Source organism: Pararge aegeria, chromosome 17 (assembly GCF_905163445.1).
Source record: "Pararge aegeria chromosome 17, ilParAegt1.1, whole genome shotgun sequence".
Taxonomy (NCBI): Eukaryota; Metazoa; Arthropoda; class Insecta; order Lepidoptera; family Nymphalidae; genus Pararge; species Pararge aegeria.
The window spans coordinates 17,374,761-17,388,976 of record NC_053196.1 but is presented as its reverse complement, the minus strand read 5'-3'; the positions used below and the strand labels follow the sequence as shown (position 1 = coordinate 17,388,976).

The 14,216-nt window shown below is 39.7% G+C and overlaps 1 protein-coding gene and 1 pseudogene across 1 annotated transcript; one reads left to right on the top strand and one right to left on the bottom strand.

Annotated features, from left to right (window-relative positions):
- Positions 1 to 899: 899 nt before the first annotated feature.
- LOC120631282 lies at positions 900 to 4,488 on the bottom strand (annotated as a pseudogene).
- A 1,822-nt stretch (positions 4,489 to 6,310) lies between these two features.
- On the top strand, positions 6,311 to 14,211 carry LOC120631281. Its single transcript, XM_039900765.1, has 2 exons — positions 6,311 to 6,633; positions 14,075 to 14,211. Exons 1-2 carry the CDS (start codon positions 6,311 to 6,313, stop codon positions 14,166 to 14,168), a joined length of 417 nt encoding a protein of 138 aa, XP_039756699.1. The 3' UTR covers positions 14,169 to 14,211.
- The last annotated feature ends 5 nt before the right edge of the window (positions 14,212 to 14,216 follow it).

The following is a 14,216-nucleotide window of genomic DNA, read 5'->3' as shown; positions in this document are numbered from 1 at the left end:
ATCTAAAAAATATCAACATACTGATTTATCTCAAAATTGTAAGTGTTGTGGCCACTGCTCACTTCTGCAAACTTCTCTACTTCTCGGGGCCCATAGCGAGATTCCCGAGACGTGAAAAACTTATTTATACAACGATATAATCGTAGAGCAAAAAATTAAAATAAGTCAAAGTCAAAAATATCTTATTTCAAGCCCATATAGCCCGAACTTAATATGACGCGTACATTCAATGAGAAATGTGTACCTACACGATAGTGAGATGATGGCCATTATCGTCAACTTACGAGTATAACTAAATCTACGAGGGTTCCAAACCCGCGTGTTTTTTTTATTACCATCTCACATTGTCATTTAAAATTATTACATAAGCAACATGGTTAGAGCTTATTTATCGATTATGTTGTACTTTATACTTTTCCATAAGCTTTCGTTTAAAATAAACTTTGAACTTTTTAAGGGACATCTCTAAAATGTCTATATTTTTTGATGGTAGTTTGTTGTAGAATTGTATGCAATTTCCTTTAAATGAATTATTAATTATATGTTACCTAGTATATTGCACTGCAAGTTTATTCTTACTGCTAATACTCAAATTATTTCAGCCACATTTTGTCATAAATTAAAAAAATATGTACTCACTATACACTATACTTTATTTTAAAATCTTAAAATTTGTTTCTCAATGACTCTCTCGGACCTATTTTGTAGATCGCACGAACAGCCCTCGTCTGCAGCACGAAAATAGTGCTAATATCAGCAGCATTACCCCAAAGTAAAATTCCATATGACATAATGCTGTGAAAGTAACTAAAATCGAATAGCTTAGCAGTTTCTACGTCCGCCATAAATGCGTATTTGTTTTACCGATGCAGAACCGTGAAGCCTGTTCGATAAACTATTCACATGAGAACCCCATTGAAGTTTAGTTTAGTCATCCAATGTTGACGTTTCTGTGTTACCACTGGTAATCCAGAAATCGAAACCGATTCCAGAATCAAATTTTTTGTTCTGTCCCATAGCACATCAGGTTCCTCGGTTACATTTTTTTCTACAGCCCATTCGGCCCATTTCCGTTTTGCAACAACATAAAACTTAGAACTATCTTGCACTTCGATTCTTCTCTGGATTCTGAAACTTCGAGCCGCTCTTAGTTTGAGTTTAACTTTCGAGATCAAGAGTTGGTGGTCTGACCCGCAATCTGCACCGGGTAACGTGTGCGTGTTTCTTATTGATGTCTTCCACCGCGACCTAATAAGGATGTAATCTATTTGATTGCGATATTTACCATCTGGTGAGGTCCAAGTATATAGTCTTCGAGGATGTTGTTGGAATAGGCTATTTGCTATCACCATGTCATTTTCGTTGACAAATTGTACGAGACGTTCCCCTCTTTCGTTGCGTTCTCCGAGCCCAAATTTTCCAACGTAATGGCTAAGCAGGTGGCAGTGCTTTCCAATTTTCGCATTGAAATCGCCCATTACTATTAGAGTTTCTCTATTTGGGACCTTACAAATGTAAGCCTCTAGTTCAGCATAAAACTTCTCTATGATCTCGTCGCTTGCAGTGCTAGTGGGGGCATACAACTGCACTATATTCAGATTCACTGGTGATGCTTTTAATTTGATGCTAAGTATTCGGTCACTTACTGCTTCATACCCAGTTACACAGTTCCTCTGCCGTGCAGGTATTAGTAGCGCAACTCCGTTTTTGCTACTGTCATCATTTCCAGAACAGAATACGGCATAGGAGTCGGTAAGAAAATAACCATTGCCCTTCCAGTGTGTTTCACTAAGACCACAGATATTCAGGCGGCATCTGGATATCTCCTTCTCTTAAATATTTAACTTCCCAGTGCTCAGTAAGCCGCGTACATTCCAAGTTCCAATTGTATGAATTTGACGAAGTTTGACAAATGTTCCAGTAGCTGAATTTCCACGGGAAGCCTGGTCTCCTACTGGCCCGTGGCCGGTAGCACATTTCCCACCGCTTGCCCCGGAAGCAAAGCGGCGCCGGTTGCTAAGCGGTTCGCATGGCGATCGTGCTCTCTCAGTTTGTACCTTCGTAATGACTTTCTTGGGAATATTAGTAGCAGTGGTTTCCCCTTGCCTTCTGCTCCAGTGCTTTTTAAGATTATTTTGATCTTAAGGTTACTGAAACCTCTTCTGGCTTGTTGCCCAGTCAGGCGTGTGGATATACCGCCACAGCTCGGTCGTCAGAGCCCCGGTTGACAGTTGGGGCCGACTAGATGGTATTGCCGTTTTCCCCCTTACCCCCCTAATTGTTGAGTACTTCCTTAATTTAATCTCATAACTGTAACATTTTTGATATTGTGGTAATTAAATATTTAAAAAACTCTATGTACCTACATTCTTGTGAATAAATTATTAATAATAATTTATTCACAAGAATTAAAGTATTTTGATTACCACCACCCAACTAGTGTACACACGTCTCAAGTACAAATTATTGAAATTGGAATAATGTTGATTTTATCGCTAAATATAGTTAAGCTGGTTTCATAGGTTTCGATGTAATTATTTTTATTGGATTGGATCTGATGGTGTAGTAAGGCCGGCGGTAAAGTTATTCTGGTCTGGCGTAAACGATTTCATTTACAGTCAATACTCACAATCTAATAACTAATTTATGTTTCTATTTTATTAGTTTGTTACGAGTGTTAACGCGGCAGAGCGATCAGTCGGGAAAGATTGTTTGTTTCGCTGTAGCATCCTCTGCTGTAAGCGATTGGACACGAGTTAATCGTCGTCGTAATGTGTTACTTCATTCAGTAGTTAAGGCGCAAGTATGAAGCTGTGTCTAGAGTAATAAAACTACGGGTTCACCTCGAAGTATGACCTCGCATTACATTACCTCGCTTTCTTATGATTTATTTAAAATAGCTCTATTTGATAAGAACGCCTTCCATCGACATAACATTATGTTACAAACAAGTCTTTGACAATAACGAACGGATGGACAGACTGACAAAATTCCTTTTACCGAAGTTACCTATAAGACAGCAGCAGGCTCGTGCTCGCGGCTGTGGGTCAGCAAGATGCTGGTGATTTTACTAAAGTTAGTTATCGTTATTTCAGGTCTCCTCGTCATCATGAACGTCTCTAACCCATGAGCGCGCTGCACGGCACGGAGAAGGATAAAGATTAGTTAGGCTTAAAGGCTTTAGTGCATTACGCTGGCCAAGTGCGGTTTGGTAGACTTCACGCCCCTTTGAGAAAATTATGGAGCATTCTGAAAAGTAAGAGCTAGGCACCGGCATCAAAGTTGGTTTACTGGGACTCCTAACCACTAGGCTACCACCGCTGGGATACCTACACATCAATTTTAATTACTTTGGATGATTGTACTCGCAGGCCTCCGCTGCGACGCTGTCGAGATCGGAGATCTGATGAGCGATTTGCGGAAGGGATTTGGCGCAAGCCGCGGCGCGTGGCGCTGTTTGAACAAAGCGTTAGCCTGGTGCGGCCATGTAGCAGTACGTACGTACTGAGAAACAAAGAATTGGTAGGCTAACAGTAACATATGTGTATAAACGCTTCATAAGTGCCTGTTATAGGCCAATATTAATAAACTATTTTTGAATTTGAATTATTGAACTTATATGATTGGACGCGTTTGCGATCGATTTATGATCGATCGAATATTCTAGTTTACTAGTTACTGTTGTCTCTTCGAAACACAGAGTGCATTCTGTATTAAATCGCATCGGTATTTAGAATAAAATACCCACGGACACATTTGCGGGAATAATTATATTGACATCAACAAATGCTTTAAAAAGATATCTGACATTATTAAGTTTAGTTCCCAAATGTCTATGTAGCAAAGTCTTATAACAAAAACGGTTTGTTCAGGTACACGTGAGTGTACAATACGAAGGTTGTCAAACTGGGTGTTCTGTCTGTTCTGTCTCAATTTGTATGTTTCTGACTTTTAAAAATATAGATTTAGTTCGAGATATGCTTGTAACGGAGAAAGTCCTGGTCGAATTTCGTGGTTGAATCTGTAAAATTCGTACAAAGGGATACGGGTACTCCTGCCAGGAATAATGTTAGAATTGGAGTTAATAGTAGTACTTCGTCCATTGTAATTGGGACTTGTGTTGCCGTGGCCACGGGTCGCGGGCCACAGCGGCGGCTGGCCACGGGACGCGGGCCGCAGCGGCGTCTGGCCGCGTGCTTGTTCCGGCGAGCGATGATGAGCGATCGATATTTTTGCCGCGAGGGTGTCGGTGCAAAAACATCGATCGTGCAGTTACGTTTATGGCGCGAAAAATCCACTGCGATTGAATTTATTTAATACGATTAGTTCAAGTTCCACCCCTATCCGAATTGCAAGATTTTGGTTAACTACAAACGGTGATACTGTATTGTAGCGTAAACGGGTACTTAGAGCATTTTGATTATGCTACTCGTACAATTGCTATTTAAAGAACTTTTAAAACATACACACTTACTTACTTACTTCCATACTTCAATTCTATTTTATGATTCTAAACTGATTTGGTTGATATTTAGGGTTCTGAACCATGCACTTATTTATTAATTTACGATTGGTATGTTACCGGTTATAGTGGGCGTTTAACGGTGTCCGGTTACGGCAGTGACCGATTTTTTCACTGGAAACCAAAACGCAAGTGATGACGTGGACGCTTGACGCAAAACGTTATGAACATTGCGTATGAATTGCATATTTTCTCAGAAACAGAGTTTTCCTGCACATGACCTATCTATTAGGTTGGGGAAACAGTTTTCTCGCATTTTTTAAGAATATTCAAAACATTTTTTAATGTAGTTTATTTAAATTTAACTAGAGTATGTAGGTACCATTTTGTTCGAAAATTTTTTGCCATCTTGCAGGTAGGGACATAATTCTATTGCTTTAGAAATGTAGGGGCTTCTGATCAAAAAACCGCGACAAGTAGTCTTGGCAGTCCCCTCGTGATATTAACCTGACACTGCCTAAAGAATTCTGAAGAGACCGAAACAGGTGGAAATCTGAAGGTGCAAGGTCAGGATTATAGATGCTGACTTTAGTTTGCTGAGTGGCTAAAGATGTGTGAAGTCTAGACCTCATGAAAAACCCCACCCCTTCTGTTGATTTATTTCAGACGCTTTCTCTCAATGTCTTGCTATAATCTCATCAGTGGTTCGCAGTAAGTTTAGAATCGATGGCCCTGCCTGGTGGTAACAGCTCGGACAGCAGCCAGAAGTCGTGGCCAAAAACTACTTCAAAATGATTGTGCTCTACAGATGATACGTCATAAACTGGGGTAAATGAAAAGAAAGTAAATGTGGAACATTTCTATTTTGTGCTTATAATTTTATTTTTGGTTTTGGATTTTTAACGTTCCTCAAATCAGAAGTTGTCGAGCTCAAACAGACACACAGATGGACGGGTGAATTAGTAAACTGACCTAATACGGTCGGTCAGTAAATTCCAACAGATCATTAAACTTAGCTTGGGGTGCATTGTTACAATAATCAACGTAGGTGTTTATTTTATATTTCACGTAACTCTCCGTGTGGATAAAGCTCAAACACTTAAGATCTTGAATTATGTAGAGCGAGATAGAGTTGGAAAATGGACTGCAGTACCTCTACGACTCTCGAAACATACCAGTCGGAGGGGTATGGTGCCGGAACTAAATCTGCACGAAACTATGAGTGTTTAGATAGGTAAGGTGATGACGGAAAAATACCTTAGCTACTGCTATCGACTAAAGTCAGGTGCTGCCGCTAGTTCACGCATCAGTATTCTGGAGCGGCTCCCTGGCACGGGTATTTGTATCACTGAAGTCGTTGGTCATTTGCGATTACATAACACTACGCTGCGACCCGCAGTTGGCGGAGATGAATCCGCAGTGCACAGCTAGTGATTTTATAATACCCGTATGCAACTTAACCACCTTCTAGTCATCTTATTGTCTGGTAAGAGGCTTCGGCCGTGGCTATTTACCACCAGCGTTCCAGGAGTGGGTTTAAAAGAACTGCCATACCCTTCGAGAGATGGCAGCCGAGTGCTTACTCGTCCTTAGTAATATAATAAATGCGAAGGTGTGTTTGATGATTTGTTAGTCCATCCTTTACGCCCGTAATAAGCAACAAGTAAACTTGGTTTTTGGATGGACTTTGGACTTTCGAGCTGACTAAGAAAGCGAGCAACAGCTGGTAAGAAGAATTAAAAATACTGTAAGGCAGTGTGTCGCGGTCTGGGCCGGCTGAGGCGTCGCGGGCTCGTCGCGTTCATTAAAAGCGCAATTAGCGGAGTGCACGCACTCGCTCGCTGCGGGATGCCGTCCGACAACATTTCCCCGAAGAGCGCCCGCCCCGCTCCGCCGCCCGCGCCCCGCCCCGCCGCCGGCTCCGGCAGTGTGGTCCGCCCGCCCCGAGCGCCGCCCGCCGCCGCCGCCGCCCTGCAGCACTCGCGCGGGAAACTTTGCCGACGACCGACGCCGCGACACTTCCGCGACCGCGATGATAGCTGCGATGGGCTCGGGCCCCCGCCAGTGAACCAGTGCACCGGTGCAGTGCAGTGTGTGCAGTGTCTGTTTGTTGGAATATTGTTTTGCTTCTTAGTGCCCGGAGACACCGATAGCGAGCTTGTTGTGACTTTGTAAGTACTTTGGTAAACTCATTAAATTGCCAAAATTAATTAATGTTATTAACAACATACATAACATAGAATCGATCAGCTGTAGCTCAATAATGAATCAGACATCATTTTTGTGAGACTTTTAAAACTTTTCGTCTCCCGCCAAAAAATGATGCACACTGCGTGATATTGCCGGTGTATGTGTCTATGGCACCGTGGTATGCTACCTCGTTGACCGAATATTTTAGAATTAGAATTTGTTATCATAACTTTTTATTTTGAATCGTTTCTAAGATCTCCGAGTTTTGAATAGGTTAGGGAATTTCAAAACGAGACATATTCCCTATGGTTCTCTTAACGAACATAATACAGGTACGCCAATAATTTATGCCTATTAAGATACATTAATTTTTTAAATTAATGTTAAAAATATAGCTTTAACTTTAACTGGCAACTTTCGACTAATAGCGTCTCACTGCGGACCTCCTCTTTTGTGTGGTGTGGATTTTATAAAGAATCGAGATTTTATAAAAGCTCGGTAACCCAGGACCTTGGGCTTCGCAGTCCAGTGAGAAGACTGCCTCTAGTTCAACGACAGGCGTGGGCAATGAGTGCGCCGTGCGCTCCTGCGACGCCCTGTAGTGAAGCCAAGGACTGAAGGTGGCACGAACTTAGTGATGAACGCTGTTTGTATGCTCTGTTTCATACTGAGCTTACTTGATCTTACTAATTGACTCTATATTATTATAAAAACAAACGTGTTGTTTGTCACACAATCATGTTAAAATTTGGCGCAGATTATTATTTTTAATCTGGGGAATCATGCAAAGGGCGGTGCGAGGGATTTAAAAAGTAAACCTTGTTACCCGTACATTTCAGCTGCAGCTATAGTTAATAATAAATATACTACGCCAATACACACATCGCCATCTAGACCCAAAATAAGCGTAGCTTGTGTAATGGGTACTCAGATAGCTGATGAATATTTTTTTTTGGATATAATACACTTAAATACTTATAATATACAGACACTGAAAAACAATTAATGTTCATCACACTAACATTTTCCAGTTGTGGGAATCGAACCCTCGACCTTGGACTCACAAAGCAGGCCACTGCCCACTGCGCCACTCGGCTGTCAATAATTCTGGAGACAGACATAACGTACTTTATAGCCTGGGGTAATAAATGATTTCCGAAAAACCTCACAAGTTCTTCTTTCAAGAAATGTTTAGTCCCAGCCTGAGGTACGCTATACTCTACATAAAACAATGAAACCTTGAATCAAACCGGTAGTCTGTTGACACCAACTGGTGCGTCTCGTTTTGTTGAAAATTAAAAAGGTTTGCCTTTCATTATCTGTAATGTACAGCCCGAAATGCAGTTTTCCGGATTTTCTGGTAGATGTTGCCGTACGATAATTAATGCGAGAATGTCAATAGATAATTCTCTTAAAAATAATTAACATTTAAAACAATATTAATTATATGCTTTAGACAACTTTAGTCTATTTGACTACACAGTTTCATGGAATATTTACCATTATTGACAAATAATATTGGACATAGCGCATGAAAAAGCTCACTTGGCGATGCTATTTAGTAAATTATGTTTTAGACATCGATTCTCTACTATATAGTGTCCAAATGGTGTTTTAGAAATTCATGAAAATATTTACATAAAAAAAAATTGCTGCGTCCGAACTGGGTGGGTACCTATGTATTTTAAGAACCTATATAGGTTGAAAAAATAAGGACCAAACTTAAACAAACCAGTTATTTTTGGAGATATAAGGTTCTTTTAATATAAGGTTCACCCGATTTTAAAAATTCGAAATAAAAATATGATCTATAGAACTTTACCTTAATTAAATGCCACTCAACTCCCGAATAAACTGCTCCTACAAAACGTAAACTTTAAAGACAAACGCGGACGAATTCGCTGGTTAAAGCTAGATATATTATGCGGAACAGCTACTACCTTAAACTAGTCGCTGAGAGTCGCTGGATACAACCGAAACGAGTATATATTTTTCTTGTACAGTTTTTTATGTAATGATATAGATATTTTTATTGATTCGGACATCTCTGCATCAATGTTAGTAACAATGCCAACGTACGAGTAAGCCCTTGTTGAACTACAAACTAAAGCGGATTTCGTCTCCCGGGTGAGTTCCTCAGCGGTGCTGATAACAGATATGACGGAGCTATTATCTGATTGTCCTGATATTTTGCTCCGTCTGACTCCATAACAGATCACGGTATAGTATTATTTCCAAGTTCAATGTAGTGGCAATTTTGGAAGTTAAAACTGCAAAAATTACGTTGAGGTCTTTTTGCGTGAACAGAAATCATGGAACTCGCGTCTGTACGCGTGAATATGTACATAGTTTAATAAAATAGGAGATAGTGATAAAATATGTACATAGTTTTAGTTTTCACTTCTATCGGTAGAGACACACATATTTTTTTCTTACTCGCAGTAGTAACGAATTTAAAACCAAATAGGTGAATCGTCAGCAGCGTTGTGGGATTACGCTCTGTACCTTCTCCTGTAAGATAGGAGCGCAGCAGTGTATTATTTGAGGATAGTGTTGAAAGACGATATTAATTGATATGATCGTCATCACTTCGATGTCTCAAAACTAAATTTGTACACTGGTCTGTTTAGATGTCAACATGAATGCAGGAACCCAAAGCATATGCGAGCGAAACCAGGGCCTCGGGCCATCACAGCTGTTATGCTCGGGGATATTTATGAATAGCTATCAAACTAAGCGTCAGTTTTACCTCCGTCTCTTTAGTATCGAATAGCTTATTCACAATTTGGCTTTGTCACTTGACATTAAGTAAGGAAGTGACCAAGACTGGGGATAGGAGGTGAACAAGGCCCGTAACGTCACACAATTATTTTTTAGATTAATCGCGATTACAGTGTTATTGCATAATACGTCAGTCGTTCAACTTGTAGTTTCTATCGGAAAACTATTAACGAACTTTCTTTTATACATATCGAAGTTCTACGTAGCAAATAGATTTTAAACTTATACGGGAATGACGGCCGATTGGCACAGTGGGCAGCGACCCCGCTATCTGAGTCCAAGGCCGTGCTTTCGATTCCCACAACTGGTAAATATATTTTGTGTGATGAACTTGAATGTTTTTCTGTGTTTGGGTATTTAAACGTATATTATAAGTATTTATGTATATTATTCATAAAAATATTCATCAGTTATCTTAGTATTCAAAAAGTAGACAAGCTACGCTTACTTTGGGGCTAGATGGCGATGGGTAAATTGTTGTAGTATATAAATATATATATAAATATATATATTTGTCCCTGCTCATGCATGACTAGTTTTATAAACTACGTGAACTTCGATGGTGTGTTTGTTCAGCTTACCACCATAAAAATAGCCTTCAAGTGGGTCTATTTTTAACGTTATTATTTCAGAACCTAATTTAATGTAGAATTGTTGACGTTTAATATGTTATAAGTCAGCGTGCGACTCAGTAGGTAAAGTTTACAAGTTCAACTTATTTATTTTGTAGATCCTTTTAACAGTTATTGATACTTCGAGAATCCTTGAGGGGGGTTTCCAAGCGAGAGAGCAATAAAAACATTCCTCTACTGATAGGGAGCTTCATGTAATTACGATTTTATTACATTTCTACATAATCAAAAGATTTACGAAAATATCGGACTAAATATTATCTTTCAATATTATTTTTTACTTTGTGCTTTTAGAATTAGATAACATTCCATATCAAATATGCGAGATATCAGACTGCGTGGCAATTGAATGGAGTACGGCGTGGTAACTGGCTGTAATTCAAATTTAACAACTAGGAAAAGTACTTAGATTCTTTTCGTAGATAAAATAAAGATAAAATTGTATATCTTATATTGAGTTAGTTATATCGCCCGCGTGGAATAAATGATGCAGCACTGCTTAGTATATGGATCTCCTGTAGCGATTTCCAAACCCCACGATCATATTTTATCCTTACTGCTATTAGAAATGCAAAACTGTGTTGGTTTGACCTTGCTTATTGCCCTAACTCAGTAAGCAATCAATTTGATTTTTGCATAGAGTTAATTGAAAGGACGGCGGGAAGCACAGTAATTTTCTAACTGTGATAGAGTTTGTCGTATATCTTTCGGTTACAGAGCTTCTGAGCTGTGAAAATACGCAAAATAAACTGCCAAATTTTTTGATTGCTGAGGCAGCTGTTTCTTTAGGGTTTGTTTACAATTCAAGATCGAATACAATTGAAAAATATATAACGCCCACGGTGAAGTGTTATAAGTTTTACGTATGTGTGATTGTAAGAGTGCGTGTGTGCGAGCGATTTGGTTTCAGTTTTATTGTTAAAAAGATGCATTAGAATTAGTTATTAAATTTCAAATCGAAGATGGCCGCCACCACAAAAAAGGGAATTTCATTTTTTCTCACGGTGTGAGTTTGAAATTTAAGGGCTTGAATTTTAAAATAATGTACACTATATTAAAAAGAAATGAGGAATATTTGTGTCGGGGCATTTTAATTTAATCTACACTTTCTTTAAAAAAAATGTATCCAGAGAACCTATATTTCCAAAGGTGGACGTTTGACGGTTAAAACAATGACGGGGACTGAATGTGGCCCTGGGGTAGTTCGAGAATATTGTATCCACTCAGTTCCCCAGTAGTGAACTAATGACGCCCTCTGAACAGTATTTGCGTGCTCCTCTCCGAGCGGAACAAACGAATTGTTGGAGCGCGAGCTTTTGTTCCGGCATCACCGCGATCGCTCGCGCGGGCGACTCGGCGCGTAATTGAGTCGCAGCGCGATGCGAAAGTCGTTTGTATGAATTTTAATTGGATCGAAACTCAAATCCGTTGTCGCTGCTTGTGAAGTGGGTAATGCTTGTTACGCATCCGCTGCGACGCTGTCGTTTGTTTTGGGATCATTCGTTTATTGCCGATCCGCTGTTGCGAGGCATTGTGTCTGCTCCGAAACCATTTTGAGTACTCGTAGTTGGATACAAGTAGAGCGTAACTGTATTTATTCACTAATTCGAGTGATGTTCGTGAAGTGTTACTGTTGTGACGAGATACATTAGGGCTTCGAGTTTCAGTTGGTAAACTTTCAGCCGTCCATCTGTTTGTAGAGCCTTGAGTTCAAATTCATATTTATTACAAACTAGCTTTTGCCCGCGACCTTCGTTCGCGTTTATTACGGTTTGTTACAATCCCATGGGAACCGTCTGGGATAAAAAGAAGCCTATGTTATGGTCTCCATGCCAAAAAAATAAAACATACATACTTTCGCATGAGTATATATTTTACGGTAAAAGTAAATTATAGGTACAATGGTCTTAGCAACGGTCACAGGTCCTATTGGTTCGAAAGACATGGCCGATAATAAAATAATAACACCTCTTCTGCAAATGATAGACTGCTAAGTTACGTTACTTGACTCTGCGTATTTACACAATCTGGGTGGAAGTGTTTAACCTGGCACATGTGTAATTTATGTGTGTACTTCCTTATTAATCTGCATTTTTAGGATTATCTGTTATTAATGATGTTGATGACACCAGCCAAACGCCAGGTGTCACGATCACGAGGCGATCACGTGCTTTTGAACAGGCGTCTCCGGGCGGCGCGCAATGTCAACAAGGTTCCTCAGCGCTCCGCCAACAAGCGAAACCGTGGACACTCTACTGTGAATTTACCGAGACTCACGACTCTTAAACTATCGATGCCGTTTGAAATAAGAAAAAACTTTGAGAGTTTTCAGACCCTGCATTGTCGACTTCGTTGTTCTGATCATTGTCACTATAGCTCGGAATATGAAGTAACAAACTGGCACAGATGATTTGCAGGTTCCATTGTTTCAACAATATTATCATGACTTAGGATCTTTAGCAAACGTAAATGATTTCATTTTAATTCAAAAATTCAAATTAAAATCCAAAATTTCTTTATTCATGTAGGCGTTCATACATATTTGATTACATAATGGTAACGGGATGGTGCTAACTTCGTTCGCCAACTTCAATCTAAAGCTACGAGGGTTCCAAACGCGCCCTGCTCTAAGAAGAGCCCACAACAAACTAAGCCGGGTAAATTTATTATCAAATTTTATCAAAGTCTTCCTGTATATTTATATTAAGCTATGAAGCTAGAGCAATTCACACCCAAGCTTTTTTATCGTTTAAATAATCCTTAATATTATAATAGGATTTTCCTGTAAGCTTACGTTTTATATAAACTTTGAACTTATTGAGGGACATCTTAAAGATTTCATTTGGTAATTTGTTATAAAATAATATACAATTGCCCTTGAATTAATTTGCAATTTTGTGTAGCCTAGTAAACTGCACAACGAGTTTATTTTTGCTTCTAATATTTATATTGTTTCAGTGCATTTTCTTTTTAAATTTTGAATTATTTTAATGGACATTTATTAAATTTTCATATAATATGTACTGACTATGCACCGTCATTATTTTAACTTCTTTAAATTTATCCCTTAATGACTCTCTTGGGCCCATCTCTTGGGCGATATATAATCGCACGAACAGCCCCTTTCCCCCAGGACGAAAATAAAATCTATATCAGAAGCCATAATAAAATGCCATAGGACATATATAATGGTGAAGTTTATCGAAATACCCACCGGTTATCTACCGGTCAAGTGGCGTACTCGTATCTCATTGTATCACGGCACGGTCTATCCATCGTTACGTCACGCGTATTGTGCGACGTTGTTCCACACCTCGTGTACATGCACTGTGAGCTCCCTAATTATTGTTTTGTAATTTCTCCAAGCGGTGATAGCCTAGTAACCCGCGATAGGCTTGTTAGTGGTGGAAACTTAGTGGTCCGACTTCATTTTCGGGGGGCCGAGTTCGAATCGCAGCACGCTAACTTTTGTTACTTAATTTTTTTCTAAGTTGTATGCATTTTAAGCAATTAAGTCTTCACCCTTACCTTATCCTTACCTTGCAGAGCTCAATCGTGTATCTCCAGCCATACCATAAACGCATTATGATCTCAAACATCTTAAAGCTATATTACAAAATCCCTTTTCCATCCCCGAAATTTTTTTCAGTGTTCCTTTTTAAAACCTTTTATCGGATACTTTCATTACCACCTAGTACATATAACCTCGGACAGTTTTCCTTCTTTTTTTTACCAACTCTCTTTCAGAATCTGTGAAAGTCCCATTTAAATCGGTTCAGCCTTTATTACTCTATACAAATGAAGACAAATTTTAAAACGTGTGTTTAAGCTATGATATCTTTTATATAACCATACGAGCATAATGAATATAATTCTATTTACTTGTATTTTTATAGCGTTATATATAGTTAGCAGGTCACCTGCTGTTAAGTGATCACTGCCGCAGACGTGCCGGGAGTCAAAAATAAAGTGAAATTTGAGTGGATAAGGGATTTTCTTCTTGTCCCAGATCTGCGCGCGTGGGTGATGTGAGCCAGCAGTGCCCGCGGACAATGGCCGCCAGGCCGACGCGGCGCGGCCGCCGACGCGCTCGCCTGCCGTAGCGCCCGCGACACTTCCGCCCGGCCCGGCGCGGCCGGCGCGTCGGCACC

Bases quoted from the DNA above. Each gene is read 5' to 3' on its own strand.
- LOC120631281 (XM_039900765.1), top strand. From the start codon at position 6,311: ATGCCGTCCGACAACATTTCCCCGAAGAGCGCCCGCCCCGCTCCGCCG. The intron at 6,634-14,074 runs GTAAGTACTTTG...TTCTTGTCCCAG, and splicing joins AGCGAGCTTGTTGTGACTTT to ATCTGCGCGCGTGGGTGATG.